General features: G+C 42.1%; 1 protein-coding gene across 1 annotated transcript; it reads right to left on the bottom strand.

Moving 5' to 3' along the window:
- Window positions 1-1,531: 1,531 nt before the first annotated feature.
- On the bottom strand, window positions 1,532-21,823 carry GPN1 (GPN-loop GTPase 1). Its single transcript, XM_063440761.1, has 14 exons — window positions 21,683-21,823; window positions 20,577-20,670; window positions 20,460-20,499; window positions 18,504-18,570; window positions 17,945-17,982; window positions 17,655-17,733; window positions 16,308-16,402; window positions 16,137-16,182; window positions 15,279-15,425; window positions 15,088-15,170; window positions 13,586-13,625; window positions 13,323-13,413; window positions 3,561-3,671; window positions 1,532-2,040 (listed from the first exon to the last, which is right to left on the bottom strand). The coding sequence occupies exons 1-14, from the start codon at window positions 21,806-21,808 to the stop codon at window positions 1,955-1,957; spliced, it is 1,143 nt and encodes a 380-aa protein (XP_063296831.1). The 5' UTR covers window positions 21,809-21,823; the 3' UTR covers window positions 1,532-1,954.
- Window position 21,824: the final 1 nt, after the last annotated feature.

Here is a 21,824-nt window from a genome sequence, read left to right on the forward strand (position 1 = left end):
TAATCCGTGTCTATCTGCAGAGGGTGGAGATGCTGAATGTCAGTCACACTATGCAGCACTGCCCCCAGGAAGCACCTCTAGCAGCCATCTGAGGAGTGACCAGTGGAGGTGTGCCTAGGCTGTAATGTAAATACTGCCTTTTCTATGAAATGAGTGTTTACTGCAAAAAGCGTGAAGGGAGTGATTATACTCACCAGAACAAATACATTAAAGGGACACTATAGTTACCAAAATACATTAAAGGGACACTATAGTCACCAGAACAAATACATTAAAGGGACACTATAGTCACCAGAACAGCTACAGCTTATTGAATTTGTTCTGGTGAGTAGAATCATTCCCTTCAGGCTTTTTGCAGTAAAGTCTTTTCAGAGAAAATGCAGTGTTTACATTACAGCCTAGTGATAACTTCACTGGCCACTCCTCAGATGGCTGTTAGAGATCCTTCCTGGGTCATGGCTGCCTAAAATGCATCCAAACATTCAGTATCTCCTCCCTCTGCATGCAGACACTGAACTTTCCTCATAGAGATTCATTGATTCAATTCATCGCTATGAGGAGATGCTGATTGGCCAGGGCTGTGTTTGAATCATGCTGGCTCTGCCCCTGATCTGCCTCTTTGTCAGTCTCAGCCAATCCTATGGGGCAGCACTGTGATTGGATCAGAATACCACTTCTGCTATCAGCAGGCAGGTCTAAAGGAAACAGAGACAAAGCAAGCAGCTGCAGACTTGCATTAAAGTAAGATGTTACTATATTTAGGGAGGCATGAGGGGACCTGGGTGGCTAGATGGTGGTTTTAACCCTATAGGGTCAGGAATACATGTTAGTGTTCCTGACCCTACAGTGTTCCTTTAAGCTAGTGTTCCTTTAAGTATAAACCAATAATTAAAAAAAAGTAGCTATGGATTTATATAGCGTATAAACAGAGAGAGCCCTGGTTCTCTTGTCCCTCTAATAAAATTCCCAGGGGTTAGATGACTCCTCCTACAGGGAAAAGGGAGGAGATGGAGATGTGTATATACACATACACACGTTTATGACGTGAATGTTGTTGTATCGCCTGGTGCCAGGTCTACACGTTAAAGTAGACTATAGATTCTATATTTCCATAATCTCCTTGATGGTTGGCATTTTTCTTGCATTCAGTAACATATTAATGTGACAGACCAAGACAACCAGTTTGTGTTTTTTCCACAATAAGTGCAGTAAAAGCTTTCCCAAAACATAGCCCGTACCCTGGCTGTATTGTCTTGGCTGAGTGCTGGTGTAGTCAGTTACACAGGTGGTCTCTTACACTAGGTATAGTAGGGTTACTATACCGTTAAGGCAGGGCTGCCCAACAGGTAGATCCCCCGATGTTGTAGAACAACTCCCATGATGCTTTTTGCATGCCTTTAGAATGACAAAGCATCATGGGAGTTGTAGTTGTACAACATCAGGGGATCTACCTGTTGGGCAGCACTGCTTTACGGCACATAGAGAACTTGCTGTGGAGTTAGGGTAAAGCTACAATTTCACAGCCGAAAACTAGTGTGAAATTGATATTTTATTAAAGCCATTGAGAGTGATGAAAATGCCTTAAAATAGCTGTCCAGAGGGTCCTCCAGTCTCAGGATACAGATTCCCTTACTCATACAGTTGAGGACATGTGAACCTGGGGCAGCGAGTCCCTCGGTCTCATCCAGATGTTGCAAACCTGGCTCAGGTTTCTCTCCCCGTCTCATTAGTAGATTGAAAGACGTCAGGATGTCACAGGACTTACTCAAGTTCTTGTCCGATGTGTGCAATGTCAAGGATACCGGTTCAGACCTTGAACCATCTGCTCATGGTCAGCGTTTTGTAGCCACATACAATGCCTCTAAAGCCTGCGATTCACAGATTGTCCACACGTGGTTAGAGACGTTCTGCTTGCATATTAAACACTAGTGGATGTTCTGGTGGTCCTTCTCTCTCACTGGCCAAGCTTCTCCCGGTACTTGCTCTGTGCTTGCTGCAGAAAGTTCTGGAAAGCTGGTTCCTCCAGTCTTGCTTCGGCCACTGTCCGCAAACAATAAGAATATTTAGAGTAGTATAAACCTGGATGGGCCCCAACACATAACTTTCTCTCAGCCTGTGCTCTGTGGGAGCCATACAGGGTTTCAGCATAAACTCAAAATAGCTTTGTTTTAAAATAGCGTTTATTAAAGAGTGGACATTTAGCACACAAACGTCAGAAAACAAAGACATTTTGTGCTTTTATTCTTCCTACAAATGTAAATATACAAGGAGAGAGTAGTAGAAAATGGTACCACAGAACGGCTAAAGAGCTTCCAGTCAGCAAGGACATACTCCTTCCTTTCCTCTCCCCAAAAAAGTGGGCATTGTCCATTCAGGGACTAGAATAGGCATGTCCAACCTGCAGCCTGGAACCACTAGTAATGCTGCGCAGTTGCCATTTGGGTGCCGGGCAGCAAGGGAGCCCTTTACATACTGTGCTCCTCTTGTCCTGCAGTGAGACCGCAGCCAGGATATGATATGATATCCTGGCATCAGCATCACTACTGGGCAAAGGACCTGTGCAGAAATGGCCACCATGGAGAGGACCCACTCCAGCCCTCAGAAAGCAAGGTAGGGAAGCTGAGTGGACCTCTTATACACATCATTACTAAATGTATATGTTTAAGGATACCAAATAAGGGAGTTATCTACTAAACAACTATCAAACTTGAGAAAATGGCTTTTAAGGTTTTATTAATTATACACATTAACTATATTATATATTTCATGTGTGGCCCAAGACCATTCCTCTTCACACAATGCAGCCCAGGGAAGCCAAAAGGTTGGACACTTATGACCTAGAACATTATCTATGAAAATTAAGGGTGCAGGGTGGCTCAGTAACCATTACAAATCAGTCTGTTGACAGGAGACTGAAAACAAGAGGAGGGACTTGGAAAGGCATGGCATCAAACTAACCCTGCAACAATTAAATGAGGGACACACAGCTCAGTCAGAACACCTAGAAAAGATCAGTCCGCGAGCCCAGTAACGACTTCACGTCTAACAAAATCAACACCAACATTTTCTTAAAGGGACCCCTAAGCAATTTACTGTGTTAAGAATTTGACCTTTTTGTTAAATAAAAAACAATGCAGATTTCAATAGAAATTGGAAATTAACCTGATTACATCCCCATCCCCACCCCCACACCTGTTAATCAGACAACCGGTCCTCTTACTTCCTCATTTGTTTAGCTCAGTGGAGATAAATTACAAGGCAGGTGCTCTGGGAAATTGCTGCCTCTAGAAAGACTTCTCATTGAGCTGCATTGGGAATCCTGTGATTGGACAGACACAAAGTCTGGGCGGGGTTACAAGGGGAGGTCTTGCAAAGGCTGCAGACAAGAGATCTTCAGCTTGTGCACATGGTTTTTGGATATTACTCCAATTATATATAAAAAAAGGCATGCATTATGGCAGTGGAATGTCCCTTTAATCAGTCTTACACCTTGCACCCCTTAAATTGCGTGGAGACAGACCACTAAGCATCTAATGCCCCAAATAATATAGCAGACCTACCAGAGTGATCTATATCGTCTGTATCGCTGTCCTCTGCCTCGTCGTCATCATCATCCACGTTACCTCGTGAAAGGATCAGATCTGAAGGTCCTAATGCCATTTCGTCCAAACCTGGAAGAAGGTGGTTTCTCTTACAATTGGGAAAGGTTGCATGGTATTCTGAGGTCAATCTCTAAACACAAGGCATGTTCCCATAGCAGTGAAAGAGTACAAAGCACAAGGGGTAAACGAAAATTGGTTGACAGCTAATCTTTATTATTCTTTTGAATGTGCAAAGATCCCCCCAGGAGAAGCAAATGAGACAGGCTGTATGCAAGATGTGCCTCTACTGGCATTCAGATGCTGGACATTATTGGTTTAGATATCACAGGCCCTGCAGTGACCAGGTGTGTTATTTCTTTTAACCATTTTATTGCACCAAGAAGAAGTTTAACCCCTTGACCAGATTGCTTTCCAATTTTCTTGCTGTTTGGGACGAGGGCTGTGTTTACATTTCTTACATTGTGTTTAGCTGCAATTTTCCTCTTACTCATTTACTGTACCCACACATATTATATACCGTTTCTCGCCAATAATGGTCTTTCTAAAGATACCACTATTTTCATCATATAATTTACTATAAAAAAATATTGTAATATAAGATGAAAAAAAAAAAAAAATAATAATAAACAAACAAACTTTTTCTAACTTTGACCCCAAAATCTGTTACACATCTACAACCAACAAAAAACACCCATGCTAAATAGTTTCTAAATGTTGTCCTGAGTTTAGAAATACCGAATGTTAACATGTACTTTTTGGGAAGGTTATAGGGCTATAAGTACAAGTAGCACTTTGCTATTTCCAAAACATTTTTTTTCCCTCAAAATTAACGCAAGTTACATTGTAACACTGATATCTGTCAGGAATCCAGGAATAACCCTTCACATGTATATATTTTTTTAAAAGAAGACAACCTAAGGTATTAAACTTGGTGTATTTTGACTCTTTTCATGCAGCCATTTTACCACCAATCTATGCCAAATTAAAAAAAAAAAATGGTGATTTGACACACATAGCAAGTTAAGAATATAATTATATATATATATATTTATTATACACACACACATACACGTGTGTGTGTGTGTGTGTGTGTGTGCCTCATCCCAGGGCCTATTTAGCCTTGTACTGCAGAGAGCCCCAGATGGAATTTTTCCCCCAAGTAAGTGGGTTAATCTCATAAGAGCAGACATTAGGCTGTTAGTGTAGGACCTGCCAAAGATGGGCGACGTTGTGGCAGGCTTATGCAATGTATGATCAAATAATGTAACTAAACCCACATTATTATTGCCTAGATAAGGTGGTTTAAAACAAAACAAAAAAAAAAAAACACTAATACAATGTGAGTGTGAGTGTGAGTGTGAGTGTGTGTTTATATTATACATATATAGGAAATAAATTATAACACGACATATACAATAGGGGTGCAAAATCCCAAACATGGTACAACCTGTATGTGATACTCTAACGCCTGTGTGGGTTCCCCTTAACCCACACCAACAAATATTCAACAGAAAAATATATATATTGGAGTATCTTACATTCGATTCTGTAAGGTTGTATGTTAATGGTGCAGGAAAGATAGGTTCCAGATTTGAAAAAGTGGGTGGTGGGGTTTTTAGCCGATATCATCCTAAAATAAGAGAGAAGTACAAGCTAGGTCAATATTGCCTGTATCTGTACTTCTCTCTTATTTTAGGATGATATCTGCTAAAAACCCGACCACCCACTTTTTAAAATCTGGAACCTATCTTTCCTGCACCATTAACATACAACCTTACAGAATCTAATGTAAGATACATATACACATTTAAACAAAATCCAAAGGGCTGCACTCACCTTAACATGCCTACATTATAGGGTGCTGCTGGGGCCCAAAACAGAATCCAGAGCACTCGCTTATTCACTAAACAGTGATTTCAAATCTTAGAGATTGTAATAGTTTTATTTAGAAACACCTCACCTAGGCAAAAAAATAATGGGGGTTTAGTTACATTATATGATCATATATTGCATAAGCCTGCCACAACGTCAAAGTACCCCATTCTTTTTTTGCCTGGGTGAAACTATTACAATCTCTAAGATTTTAAATCATTGTTCAGGTGAGTGCATGTTCAGGTGAGTGCATCCCTCTTGGTTTCTTTTATATATTTGGGAGTCCAGGCCAGCTCCTTGGTTTTGCACCCCTCCCTGTCACAGGTGCCTCATTCCAGGACCCTATTTAGCCTCGACTTGCAGAGCGTCCCAGTAAGGAAGTATTTCCCAAGTAAGTGGATTAATCTCATAAGAGCAAGCATTAGGCTGCTACTAGGATAGGACCTGCCGAATATGGGGTACTTTGACCAGGGCCGGATTAACATAGGGGCTGATGGAGCTGCAGCTCCAGGCCCAGGCCCATGGAATAGGCCCATTGAAAAAAAAAAATATTTAAAAAAAAATTTTTTTTTTACATTTTTTTTTTTTTTTTACACACACACTGCTCTTAGGTTTGCCACCTGACTGGTATTTTACTGGCACAGCCGGTATTTGAGACTGCCTGGCCGTGCCGGTATTGCAGTAATACTGGCAATACAAATGCAGGTATTTTTCTCAGAATAAGTGGAGATTACTCTGCAATACCAGCACCGGCCAGTAGGGGTCACTGTGTGTGGAGAGAGGCAGGGATAGAAAGTTACAGCATATCCCCATAGACATATAATACCTAGACGCCGCATTGACCTCGGGGGGCCATGAAATGCGGGCACCCGGTGTGGTATTATATGTCTATATATTAGGACTTCTGTCCCTAATTTTTTTAATTTACTTTGCCTTAGTGACAAATCTCACTTTAGTAAATAGTGATGTGATTGTTTGATTTCTCCTATTCTCTTTATGCTATCTCCATGCGGACTTCAAAGTGCAAAAGACAGAGCTCACAATAATAAAGAGTTGTAGATATCTACATTTTATTTTGCACTGTTCCAAAATCCATATTAGTTAAAAATAGGTGAAAAGTAAATACATTACAAATCAGGCAAAGATCCAGTCCCAGTTTAAAACATGTATATTAAGATGATAGATTGTGGGGTTAGTTCACTAAACTTATAATTTTAGCAAACCTAAATCCAAATGCAACGCATAGTTTAAATCTGGAAATTCAAATAATTTCAATGTATTGAGTAAACTTAGTCGATAACGTAAATAACCACAGAGGTCTTAAAGCAGAAAATGTCAGTTAATTTTATTTAATATCCCAGGATTAAACATCATGCTACTGGATCTATACACCCTCCAGGTGGATTTTAAGACTAACCATGTTTACTTTCAGGACCTTGCGCTGCAGATCATAGACATATATATTCTATATATGTCTATGCTGCAGATCACACTGTGACCGATCCAAGATGGCGGCCCCACAGCTCATCAGCGCTAATAGGAAGTAGCAGTCAATGCGGCGTCTAGTATTTTATGTCTATGCATATCCCTGCCTCTCTGTACTACTCACTGATCCGTGGGGACCAGCAACACAGCACAGAGTCCAGAAAGCAGCTCTACAGCTCAGATAAGTGAGGGATGGGGGGGAAAGGCAGCAGGGACACATGGGGACACTGAGACACTAGGGGACACATGTGGACACTGAGACACATGTGGACACTGAGACACTAGGGAACATATGGGGACACTGAGACACTAGGAGACACATGGGGACACAGACACTAGGACACACGGGGACACAGACACTGGGAGACCTGGGAACACTGAGACACTTGGGGACACTGAGACACATGGGGATGCTGAGACACATGGGGACGCTGTTTCTCCCAGTGTCCCCCATCCAGTGTCTCAGTGTCCCCAAGTGTCTGTGTCCCATGTCTCTGTGTGCCTAGTGTCACCATGTCTAAGTCCACAACTGTCCCCATGTCTCCCAGTGTCCCCAAGTGTCTGTCTCCCAGCCAGTGTCCCCTAGTCTCCCAGTGTCCCCTAGTCTCCCAGTGTCCCCTAGTCTCCCAGTGTCCCCTAGTCTCCCAGTGTCTGTGTTCCCATGTCTCTGTGTCCCTAGTGTCTTAGTGTCCCCAAATGTTTTAATGTCCCCATGTCTCCCAGTGTCTGTGTCCCTAGTGTCTGTGTCCCCATTTCTCCCAGTTTCCCTAAATGTCTGTGTCCCCATGTCTCCCAGTGTCCCCGGGTCTCTCAGTGTCCCCGGGTCTCTCAGTGTCCCCGGGTCTCTCAGTGTCCCCGGGTCTCTCAGTGTCCCCGGGTCTCTCAGTGTCCCCGGGTCTCTCAGTGTCCCCGGGTCTCTCAGTGTCCTAGTGACATGGGGACCCACTGAGAAACTGGGAGAAATTGGGACACTGAGACACTGGGAGACTAGGGGACTGGGCGACATGGGGACACTGACACTGTGATACATAGGGACACTGAGACACTGGGTGACTTGCGAGACTGAGACACTGGGAGCAATCCATCTATACAGCAGAATCAAACTGAGTAGTTTGTTGGTGATTTTACAGAATTTTCTCTGATGTCACTCCTTGTGATTATACAAAGGATTAAGGCTGGTATTTTGTTCCAAGAAAGGTGGCAACCTTAACTACTCTTCACATACTCTTGCTTAAAGTAGCACTATAGGGTCAGGAACGCAATCATGTATTTCTGACCCTATTATGTTAAAACCACCACCCTGCCCCCTTCTTGCCTCCCTAAGTATAGTAAAATATAACTTGTATTCAAGTCTGCAGCTGCTAGCTCTGCCTCTGAACTGACTGTCTGCTGACATCATCAGAAGTGGTGGTCTGAGCAAATTACAATACTTTCCCATAGGATTGTCTGAGACTGTCAACTAGGCAGATCAGGGGCAGAGCCAGCACAAGTTATAGCCCTGGCCAATCAGCATCTCCACATAAAGATAAATTTAATCAATGCATCTCTATGAGGAAAGTTCAGTGTCTGCATGCCGAGGGTGGAGACACTGAATGGCAGTGCTGCACACTAGGCAGTACTGCCCCAGGAAGCACCTCTAGCAGCCATCTAAGGAGTGGCCAGTGGAGTTATTTTCTCTGAAAAGACAGTGTTTACTGCAAAAGGCCTGAATGGAATGATTCTACTAACCAGAACAAATACAATAAGCTGTAGTTGTTCTGGTGACTATAGTGTCCCTTTAAGTTTGGAAGCTTAAGAGGGATGTGTGGGAACAAAACTTGTGTGGACTGGCTGACAATAAAATTAGTTTAGGTAATGCAGACGTTGGTCTCTCTAACACTGTGGCATGTCCCCATTCATCTACACTCACTACATACACCTTTTATCTGTCTCAGACTATTTACCAGGAACTTCTGCCTGCTAGTAAGAAGGTAAGGAGACAAGTGGACCAGCGAGTGCTAGGGGACAGTCCTTAGAAAGCATTGAGTGAGCGCATCATTAGACGCATTTATGTTAAGCTCAGGGTGCTGCCTGCATAGTATGCCCTTAGTTGGACAGCCTGCATGATTGGCGGGCAGCCTGACATGCATTCATGTCAGGCTGTTCTTCAAATTCTTTGGACAGACATGCCCCCTTTTTGGGCATGTTCTCGCCTTTTGGCAGGTCTGGTCACGTGATTCGCACCAGTGGCCACCCTTTTACCCTGCCCATTGACTGCCTGCTTCACTGGACACTGCTGTTAAGGGTTATGGATTTAATTGAAAGATGAAAGATATAAATTAGAGAGAGATTAGCATAGAGTATGTGTTTTCTTATAGCTGCATCCTATGAGTTTCCCTCCAGCACCATCTCCATCAGATACATGACGCTTGGGAGGTATGATTGTTTTAATGTTTTTGGTCAATAAGATTCCGTAATTAGGCCCATCATAATTGTCAGCACCAGGCCCAGTGTGCTCTTAATCCGGCCCTGACTTTGACGTTGTGGCAGGCTTATGCAATATATGATCATATAATGTAATCTCCATTATCTTTTGCCTAGGTGAGGTGTTTTTAAATAAACTATTACAATCTCTAAGATTTGAAATCATTGTTTAGTGAATAAGCGAGTGCGCTGGATTCTGTAATATATATATATATTTTTTTTCTGTTCAATATTGTATAATATATTATAAAATAATTAAAGCATTTTATATTATTTATTTTTTAAAGCAGCCTGTGGGACTGCCTGACCGCTCCTTTAATCCCTCAGATGGCAGCTACTATACTCCTATTGCGGTGATTTTATCATGGTGATCACAGGGCCCTGGAGGGCGAGAGCTGCTGCAGGGGGACTGCTTGAGTCTTGGGCAGTCCCCTCCGATCGTGATCGCCGTGGATTGCCGGTCCAGGTAAGCCCAGGGCTCCTATTTGCATACTAGGTATGACTGCGGTACCTTAACGGCCGTTTTTTGTCGTATGTACCCAGTACATCCATGGTCGTTCGGGAGATATACATAGAATGAAATTTAATTATATATAATATACATAGAATGACATTTAATTATATATAATATACATAGAATGACATTTAATTATATATAATATACATAGAATGACATTTAATTATATATAATATACATAGAATGACATTTTATGTATATCTCCCTAACGACCATGGACTTACTGGGTACATCCGACAAAAAACAGCCGTTAAGGTACCGCTTACCTGGACCGGCAATCCCACAGATTTTGCTTCCCAAACACTACCAAGCCTCAATAAGCAAACCAGTAACCAGCCTCGTGCTGATGAGTTGCATTAACAACGAAACAGCTGTCCATGAGTGGTTTACTGGCTCTGCATCTTTTCCTAAATGGTGTTCCAAGCAGTTGTATACAGCAAGCACAGATTAAAATGAATCCATGTTTAAAATGGAATGAGGCAAAAATGTGATTCTTTGTTACTCATTTGCATATGCCCACCCAGAATCCTTTGCACTAGTAACATCACTGCGGATTTTGGCTTTCTGTGGGAATGCAAGTCTTATGGCCTGACTGGTGGGCAGATTTTTGTTTAACATTGTATTAACTATCCACAGACTTCAGGTGGAAGGGAAACGCACACACACAAAGTATTTTATTATTAACGTCATACTAATGAAAAAAAACTAAAAACTTTTTCACCAGCAGTTCAGGCAGTCCCCTTGCTGGCAGCACGGTGGACACAGATTGTGGCCATGTGACCGCTCTTCTAAATTGCAGAGGGGGGACTGTCCGGGCTGTCCCCTCAGAAGAAGACCGATTGCCGGCGGGGGAACGGCGGCGATTGGTAAGAACATGGGGAGAGGTAGGGTAGGGGGTTAACTTTTTATTTTAATTTCAACTTGGTTAAACATTCTTTTGGATGCAAAATGTAGGCAACTAAAAGATCTACCTGCTCAAGTTCAGTAATGTCATTGTAAGATACAAAATCAGGATATTGTGATTTATAAAATAATAAATGTGTGTTACCAGAACACAAACACGGAAAATACGGTTTGTTTGTTTTTCTCAATACCAGAAACTGGTATTAAAGAAGAACTTCTACATATATCATTGTTACATCCCAACCATTTGTGAACCCATAAAATCGGTATGATTTTTAGCAAATACAAAGTCCTCAGGTAAACTACATTTGAGTTCTATAGGAACTGCTTGTAGACTGGATGGGGTAAATGGTTGGGAGACGTGTCACATATACAAGTATTAAAACCTATAACACTACCCCACAGGAAAGCACAGTCGGAGCTTTCCAATAGGGAAGGTCTAATACATACGCATTAGATTCCCCATCACTATGACGTCAGAATTGGTGGAGAAGGAGCCAGTGCCGAGGAACTTCGGCATTGGATTCGGGTGAGTGGATAAAGGGTTTTAAGCCCATCATTTGGGGGGGGGGGGGGGGGGAGGTAGAAGGGGAGCAAGTATGGTAGTAGATAGTGTTCCTTTATTCCCAGAGCAGCTTCTAGAAAATGTTGAACAAAGGTTGCAATAACAGAGGCTGTGTTACCTGAACAACTTTAGCTTAATGAAGCAGTTTTGGTGTATAGAACATGCCCCCAAAGTCTCACTGCTCAATCCTCTGCCATTTAGGAGTTAAATCCCTTTGTTTATGAACCCTAGTCACACCTCCCTGCATGTGACTTGCACAGCCTTCCATAAACACTTCCTGTAAAGAGAGCCCTATTTAGGCTTTCTTTATTGCAAGTTCTGTTTAATTAAGACTTTCTTATCCCCTGCTATGTTAATAGCTTGCTAGACCCTGCAAGAGCCTCCTGTATGTGATTAAAGTTTAATTTAGAGATTGAGATACAATTATTTAAGGTAAATTACATCTGTTTGAAAGTGAAACCAGTTTTTTTTTTCATGCAGGCTCTGTCAATCATAGCCAGGGGAGGTGTGGCTAGGGCTGCATAAACAGAAACAAAGGGATTTAACTCCTAAATGACTGAATTGAGCAGTGAAATTGCAGGGGAATGATCTATACACTAAAACTGCTATATTGCTCTTGTATGTACGTTTGCCACAAACTCCTGGAGGAGTGTGGAAGCTAGCCTCCTGCCCACCGACTGTCGGAGACCCAGTTCGGGAGTTATCCTGCCCAGTTGTCATTAGCAGATTTCCTTCGGTGCCCCTGGTTAGGCACTTTCCCCCTCTCACGAACTGAACTAACCCACGAACAGTCCTCAAACGCCACTGCTATGGAACCAATTTCTGCTTGTGGACTTTGTGGTTCCCGGTCACCTCAGCTGTACTTAGCTGCAAATGTTATTGAACTGTTTTCGGCTAGGTGACCTTGCGCTTCCCGGGCAATTTGGTCCGGGGTTTTGAGCCATGTTGCAACCCGTCAGGAGGGCGCTTTTTGGAAGGAAGGTGCATGAGACTAAAAGGAACAAACGCTTTCTGTGAGCCAGGCGGAGCACCTAGTAGTTCATCCTCAGGAGCTCCCGAAAGTTGACCATCCAGAGCACACATCGCTCTGGAACTATTTTGGGCATAGGACCACATCTACGATCGGTCTGAACTTTGTCCCGGTGGCGTTTCCCCTACACTGCATGGATCTGAGCGGTATTTGGACAAATTGGGCACTCAGATCTGGGCAGTTTGGGGGTTATTATAGGATTTTATGATGTTTTGGGGCACTTTTAGGTTTTTGTGTTTGGTTCTCTGTTCTTGGGAGATAATTGTGTTAAAGACCAGTAAGCTAATTATCTGCCAGGTACATAGATCTCTGGGAGGGGCTTGTATTGAATACCATGGAAACCCCATGCTGGGGGTCTGGGTATAAATGTGTGTGCGTTTGGCTGAATGAACCAGTTCATTTTGTACCCTTCATCAAGTCTCAACTGATGTTTGGGTAGGCAAGATATACCAAGATATAATCACTGCTTCTCTACGGAACCTACAAAGGAGGTACACCACTCAGGATATAGGGTCTCGTTACAATAATTATTTAAAACAGTATCCACTATCAGGGTACGTAGGATTGTCTAAATATGAAACAAACATTTGTTGTAACCAATCCATCTTCCCTAGTAGACCTCTGTGAATGACCTCGGGTGTTATATGTAACATAATATTCTACACAGTGCTCTTAGGAGGCCATGCCAGGCACCATAACTACTGCAGCTTTTATCAGTACAGCATACGCTACCTACTATGGCGCTAGGAAGTTATGGCACCACCTCTGGTGGTTTTGTCATTATTTCTAATCCATGGAAGGCTGACACCCACTGCCCTCCCTTTCACTTGTGGTGTAAATATTGGGAAATCTCACACAGTGTAAGCAGGACAATTATCACATTACCTGGGCCTTGTCCGCGATCCAGGGCAACAGATCCCATGTCACGGTGCAGCCTGTCCAACTGGTCCTGCTGCTCCTGTCTCTTCTCCTCCTCCTGCAAAGTAAGGAACGGCATGGTGATAATCCCATTCTGGGAGAGGTGTAGGAGGCAGGGTTTAAGAGCACAGAGAAAAGGAAAGTAAACTATTCTCAGCCAGGTCCCATCATTTCATAACCCCACAGTGTGGCTGAAAGCAATGATGGACCATGGAATGACATCAACTTACCGCCGCTCTCCTCAGCCGTTCGTACTCCGGTCGGTATTCCCTGAAAAGAGAGACACATTATGCTCCATGTTACAATGGAATCATAGTTTCCAAAACGCACTGAGCACCGTGCGCATCCAGACACCAGCGAGAGTCGCAGGACTAAAATGTGATTGAAAAAAATGTAAAAAGTATTGTTCAAAGGCTGCCAATGAGACCACCCAACCACCCGGAGATAGAGAGGCTGTACAGGTGTGCAGAAACAGCCCAGAGCAATTGCTGCAGAATTCACTCAATGAGAAGTCTTTGCACGGCAGGTGCTCTGGGCAATTGCTGCCTCTTGAGTTTATCTTAAGTGAGCTAAACAAACCAGGAAGTAACAGAACCGGGTGTCTGATTGCCAGCCAAGGGGGGTGTAACAAGGTTCATTTCTAAAAATGACCAATTCTAATGAAATCTGTACCTTTTGTCCTGATGTAACGTGATTACTTTATCCTAGTTTGATATACAAGGAAACATGGGCGCTGTCGTGATGCTGAATATGGGCGAAGGGAATGGGATATTTTCAGTTTTTTGATAGAAATCCATGTGCATCAATCTTGGAGAGGATTTTCGCAGGTCATTGCGTCTCCATAGAATGACATTGTAGCAGACTCCATTCCCCTATGTTCGGTTGTCCGTTTCCCGAATGACTGGTGTGTGGCCCCTTGTTATGCCTCAGTGAACACTGACCTCTCCTGGCTGTTAATCACAAATTAACGTCCTGACAACTTCGCTTGAGTGATTTCCCTGGGTGGGTATAACCGAACACACATGGTCCACTGAATTTTGTATCCCGAACGCAGGCAGCGGTAGCTGGTCGGCGAACGCCTGGAACGCTTTTCGGCCTCACGTCTCTGCGAAAACGGGCAAAGATGGTACCACTGCCTGTTCTACTTCCCGACCACCTAGACATGGCGTTCGGGAAATAGGATCTACCGAACAGGGGGAGCACTCGCTCCATAGCAGAACAGGAACCCCCGAAACCCCGCTCAACAATAACTTTCGTTCTAGCAAACCGATCTGAGTACTTTTTGGATATGTTGTACGCTCAGATAGGGGCTATTCAGGAATATGTGGGGTTCCTGTATGGTTTTATATATTTTTGAATTATTGTAAAATATGTAAGTTGCTGTGTTTGGGAGATAATGAGTTATCACAGAGTTCAAACACAAAGGCTCTTGAGAAGGAGACCCTTGTAATTTTGACCGAGAAACTCCATGCTAGGGCCAATGCATAAAAGCCGTGTGAGGCAGAATAAACTTCAGTTGTACTCTTAGAACTGTGTGTCGTCCAGTTACTGGGGAGGAGGTGGGCTATTTACTTGGCAGTATTAGGTTCCTAATTCTACCCTTGGTGACCCAGTGGAGAAAAGTCCCTGCCAGGACAAGGCATTTCCCATGTTGTTCCGTTTTACACAGAGGTATTTAAAATTAAATTAGAAATTGTGCCCAGACACACAGATATCAGAACAATGCACTCACCTTGTGTATTCCTCCGCGGCTTCTGCCACCTTGGCAAAGAAATCCTCCATCCCAGCTCCAGTTACTGCAGACACTCCCACTACCTGCCAGGGACCATAACAACTTCAGTGAACACTCACTACACACTCCAGCAACATACAGCGCCCACTAACATCATGTATACACTCATAATAACTAAATATATACTTTACCCGCAAAGCGTTATAAAACTCGTCCAAAACAAGGCTCATAGATCGAGTCAGGTTACTGACATAAGACGTCTCCTGATTCAGAGCATCTTGAAAACTCTCAAAATCCTGCATCCAGTCCACGGCAAAGCTGTGATCGACTATATCTGTCTGCAAGACACAGATTATCTAAATTATCAATCCATCTGGAAGGAGTTTATGAGAAATGGAGTTCAGTGCCATTCTACAGCTCCATTTAGTTTTTTGAATAAGGACATGTGCCACAACCTTTAGGCCATTGATCACAAATTCGGGCAGCAGTGGTATAGCGGGAGAAAGTAAGGACACATGCCATTCGCACAACTTGGATGGCGAAGGTGGGAGTTGGTGCAGGGATACTGACATTTACTGTCCGTAGAGGTTGTTATGGTCCTTAGCATGCTACCTTCATATATACATTCCACTGCAGAAAGAGCTGAAGACATTGCAGCGCACGTGTGATTAACTCTGCTGCACCAAACTGTGAACCAATGCATGTGGACTGCCGCCGAGGGGGTGGGAGGGCAGCGTGCATGCGGACTGCCGCCGAGGAGGGGGGGCAGCGTGCATGCGGACTGCCGCCGAGGAGGGGGGGGCAGCGTGCATGCGGACTGCCGCCGAGGAGGGGGGGGGGGGCAGCGTGCATGCGGACTGCCGCCGAGGAGGGGGGGGGGCAGCGTGCATGCGGACTGCCGCCGAGGAGGGGGGGGGGCAGCGTGCATGCAAACTGCCGCCAAGGGGGGGGGGGGGGGAGCGAGCAGCGTGCATGCGGAATGCTGACGCGGGGAACCAGTGTGAACGCGAGTGCCGCCGCGGTGAGCAAGAGTGTGGACTACAACTCACCTTGTTCATAACGACAATAAAGGGAAGCTTTGTTTTGTACATAATGCTGAAAAACACAGAAACCAGAAAGCTCTTAGAGAATGAGCGAACAGTAACACCCTATACAATCCATTATCACCGAACACTACGACTAGAGGAGTCTGCTGGCACCCCCAGGGTGCTGTCACTTACCTACACGCATAGAGCATGTTTGACATAAACGTCACAGGGTTTGTGCTTCGAGACGTGTCCATCACATACACGACCACAGAAGGGAAGGATGAGGCCTAAAGGAATACAGAATGCATCACCCTTCAAAGCAGAAAATCCCCAGACTTATCAGTTATAGTACCCCCCCAATCACACATCTGACGAACTGAACCTCATCACGGGTTCTTGGAGGGGCCAGCTGGCCAGCCTCAAGACTATGGGCCCTGCAATATCCCTTGTCCAATTTACTTGAAAAGGCTTTGTTCATGTGAGTTATGTACTTTTGTAGCCCAGACAGAGACCAACCGTTAGCCCTGATTCCCTGGATCTGTTTTGGGCATAGGCCAAGTGCCATGGCCATGTGCCCGGTCGGTCAAAAATAAGACTTCCAGGAAATTCCTGAACCGATCTGGGTGATTTTTGGATATGTTGGTCACCCAGATCAGGGCTATCAGGGGATGTACCATTTCTGGGGGTTTTGTATGTGTTAAGGTATTTTGGGGGGGTTTGTAAAAACGTATGTTTTTTCTGTGCTTGGAGATAATTGGATCAGGAACTGTACTAATCTAATCCAATTATCTCCCAGGCACAGAGGAGGGATTATCTGATTATGTATGGGAGTGTCCTGGACCTGAGAGCCAATGTGATTGTGTATTTATTTCTACTGTGGTTTACTCACAGGTCCAGGGCGGAGTACCCCTTGCATGGGGACTGTCATAAAAGGCCAGTTGTGGCTACCATTAAACAAGATTAGTTTTACCCTTCATGAAGTCTAGGCTCATGTTTGGGGAATTGGAGAGCTATATTCACACTCTGGGGATTGCTATAATCACCATTCTCCCTTGGATCACAACACTTGCTCTTGTAAGAGCAGCCTGCTTCGCTCTCTGGACTAGGAGAGGTCTACCCACTCCTGGTCGTGGGTCCAGGGTGAGTGGAGGACAGCAAAACCCCAACCAAGCTGCGGTGGTTTGTGGGGTTTATGATAGGTATGGTGTTCGCAAGTTCTAGGAAGCAACGATCGACGGAGGTACCCGGTTGGGGTGCCAAGCGGTACGTCACAACGCAGACTTATCAGTTAATAATACTACACACACACAGACATTATATACATACAGCAATGATAACCTAAATAATACCCTCCCGTACACATAGCAGGGATAACCTAAATAGAATGACCGCCCCCCCCCATACACATAGCAGAGATAACCCCCCCTGCCCATATAAAATGATAGAATGGTTTAACTGCCCGCCAACAGATTGCACCAGCCTAAGCACTCCCCTCTCTAACCCAGGTAAAGGTTAGCCCGGTTCTGCCCAGAGACTTACCAAAGCTTCTGTTATAATGGTGCCCGATGCAGACCATGTAAATACTTCAATCTGTCCTGGAGTATCTATCAGGACATACCTAGAGAGAGACAGCCACGTGACAGAGGGTAATCTGCACACACACAGTAGAGCACCCAGTACAGAGAGGGGAGAGACAGCCACAGGAGAGAACCCAGTACAGAGAGAGTAAAAGAGGCAGTGTAGTGAGAGGCAATGTGTACTGAGAACCCAGTCATGTTTTGATAGGAGATACTGAAAGATGTTGGGAATCACTAATATAGACTCCTTACCTACAATCCTTCTGTCGCCGTTCTATGAATTTTACCACCTGTAGGGACAGCGAGTAAATCACTACACAGCAACTTTGTAACATTCCAATCGCACAAATTGACATTAATCAGAACAAGCGCATTCCTTGCACACTGCATGGCTACAGATCATGCATATAAATGGAACCAGTGGCCAATTCTCCCCTCCTCCAATTTACAAGTCTACGCAGAGCACCATCAGGCTATCGGACAGGAAAGAACTGGACCGTTCTGCCAATAATTAGAGTCCTTATTGCCTCAAACCAGCAGGCAGCGTGCTTTGACAGGGGACCAGCAGGTGGAGCACTCCGTTTGAGAGAAATTATGACAACCATTCAATGTGATAAAAAGTATCCCAATCCAGTTCATTAAAAGGCACAGCCGGGTAAACTATGGAGGAGGAGAAACCAACATTGGGAGAGGACATTTTAATTGTGCTGACCAGTTTGTTTAGGAGAGAACAATTAAAAGTCAAGACCACCAAGTACATACTTGTTAAAGAAAGGTGATATAAATATTATGAAACTTCCTGGGTACGCACCTGATCAAAGCGTGTTGCAAACAGATTGAGAGAAGTGACAATGCCACCATTCGGTCCCAGTCCATATCTGTTACTTTAGTTCAGGAACATAAATGAGGGTATGCGTCATGGTCCAAGAGCTGACAGACCACGTTCCAGGTCAACAAACCACCATGTACCAGAAACAAAAGGCAGATTTGGAAATTGTGAAGCCCCTTAACTGAATATGACTTACGTGAACTCTGCAAATGTAAAACCAATTCAGAAACAGCCCAAGCACCACCCATACACTGTAAACACTACAATTACCACGTCATACCTTGATTTAATAGTTTTGGATAAGCTTTTCAAGTGCAATATATTTATATTTTACAAATATAATTTTAAAAGTGTATCCAAAAAAATATTTTAAAAAATATGAAAATATGAATGTAAAATAAAGGCCTTCATCCTATTACACACCCAAATTAGAAAGTTCTACGACACGAGGATCTGCAATACATTCTGAACATCGATCGATATAACCAGAAACCTCCACTAATGTGCAATGGGAATAATGTATACACTAACCACTGCACGCACTGTACCTCAATGAGTACACCTCTTAGCGCTATATAAATATACATACACTGTATACCTACTGCACTTACTGTATCTCAATGAGTTCAACTCTTAGCGCTATATAAATATAATATACATACGCTGTATACCTACTGCACCTCCCTCTACTGTAATGTAACCTGTAAAGTGCTGAGTACACCTGTTAGCGCTATATAAATATAATATACATACACTGTATACCTACTGCACTTACTGTACCTTCCTCTACTGTAATGTAACCTGTAAAGTGCTGAGTACACCGGTTATTGCTATATAAATATAATATACATACAGTGTATACCTACTGCACGTACTGTACATCCCTCTACTGTAATGTAACCTGTAAAGTGCTATATAAATAAAATATACATACACTGTATACCTACTGCACCTCCCTCTACTGTAATGTAACCTGTAAAGTGCTTTATAAATAAAATATACATACACTGTATACCTACTGCACTTACTGTACCTCCCTCTACTGTAATGTAACCTGTAAAGTGCTATATAAATAAAATATACATACACTGTATACCAACTGCACTTACTGTACCTCCCTCTACTGTAATGTAACCTGTAAAGGGCTGAGTACACCTGTTAGCGCTATATAAATACAATATACATACACTGTATACCTAGTGCACTTACTGTTCCTCCCTCTACTGTAATGTAACCTGTAAAGTGCTGAGTACACCTGTTAGCGCTATATAAATATAATATACATACACTGTATACCAACTGCACTTACTGTACCTCCCTCTACTGTAATGTAACCTGTAAAGTGCTGAGTACACCTGTTAGCACTATATAAATACAATATATACCTACTGCACTTACTGTACCTCCCTCTACTGTAATGTAACCTGTAAAGGGCTGAGTACACCTGTTAGCGCTATATAAATACAATATACATACACTGTATACCTAGTGCACTTACTGTTCTTCCCTCTACTGTAATGTAACCTGTAAAGTGCTGAGTACACCTGTTAGCGCTATATAAATATAATATACATACACTGTATACCAACTGCACTTACTGTACCTCCCTCTACTGTAATGTAACCTGTAAAGGGCTGAGTACACCTGTTAGCGCTATATAAATACAATATACATACACTGTATACCTAGTGCACTTACTGTACCTCCCTCTACTGTAATGTAACCTGTAAAGTGCTGAGTACACCTGTTAGCGCTATATAAATATAATATACATACACTGTATACCTACTGCACTTACTGTACCTCCCTCTACTGTAATGTAACCTGTAAAGTGCTGAGTACACCTGTTAGCACTATATAAAATATACATACTGTATACCTACTGCACTTACTGTACCTCCCTCTACTGTAATGCAACCTGTAAAGTGCTAAGGATACTGCTTCATAACTTCCTTGTAGTTCACAGTGTCTCGGACATCTACAACAAAACAGCGACATTGGTTACAGGTGGCTCCAATCACGACTCAGAGCCGGCCCAGGAAAGGAATCCTGTACCTATATTAGCCGGGAAAGGGATCTCATGGACTGCAGGATCCAGGTTGATCACATATGGTGGGGAATTCTTCCCATGTAGATACGAAGTCAGTCTCTGAAAGACAGGCAAGAGAGTCAGAGATTCAGCTGCCACACACCATATTTATTCTGAATAAAATGCCACAGTATACAGTACGTGTTAATGGTTCAAGAGCATCACACACAGCGAGTGTTACTGTAGGACCCCTGTATGTATTAATGGATCTATTATTATATTAATATTATTATATTATTATATGATGTATTATATTATATTTATATTATTATTATTATTATTATTATTATTATTATTGTTATTTACTATTATTATATTATTATTTATTACTATACTATTATTTATTATTTTTTATTATATTATATTATATTATTATTATATGTTGTATTATATATTTATTATATTATTATATTTATATTATTATTATTTATTATTATTGTTATTTACTATTATTATTTATTATTATTGTTATTTACTATTATTATATTATTATTTATTACTATACTATTATTATTTATTAATTATTTTTTATTATATTATATTATTTTATTATTATATGTTGTATTATATTATTATATTATATTTATATTATTATTATTATTTATTATTAGTGATATTTACTATTATTATATTATATTATTATTTATTATATTATATTATTATTATATTTATATCATTATTATATTTATATTATTTATTATATTATTATATTTATATCATTATTATATTTATAATATTATTATATGAATATTATTATATTATTATATGATGTATTATATTATTATTATTTATTATTAGTGTTATTTACTATTATTATTTATTATTATTATTATTTATTAATTATTTTTTATTATATTATATTATTACTATATGTTGTATTATATATTGTATTATATTATTATTATATTATATTTATATTATTATTATTTATTATTAGTGTTATTTACTATTACTATATTATTTATTATTATTTATTATTATATTATTTATTATTATTATTATTTATTATTAGTGATATTTACTATTACTATAATAATAAGACATGCGAGGTATAAACACTAGAGACTCTGACCTGTACCAGGGTGGTTTTCCCGGAGCCGGCCATTCCCAGTACGATCAGACACAGAGTGTCCTGCACGGCCTGCGCTCCCTCCGCCCCGGCCCCGGCCGCCGCCATCACTCCGCCGCTCTCCGCCATGCTGCTCACACAGCTT

The sequence above is a fragment of the Pelobates fuscus genome, chromosome 2 (assembly GCF_036172605.1).
Source record: "Pelobates fuscus isolate aPelFus1 chromosome 2, aPelFus1.pri, whole genome shotgun sequence".
Taxonomy (NCBI): domain Eukaryota; kingdom Metazoa; phylum Chordata; class Amphibia; order Anura; family Pelobatidae; genus Pelobates; species Pelobates fuscus.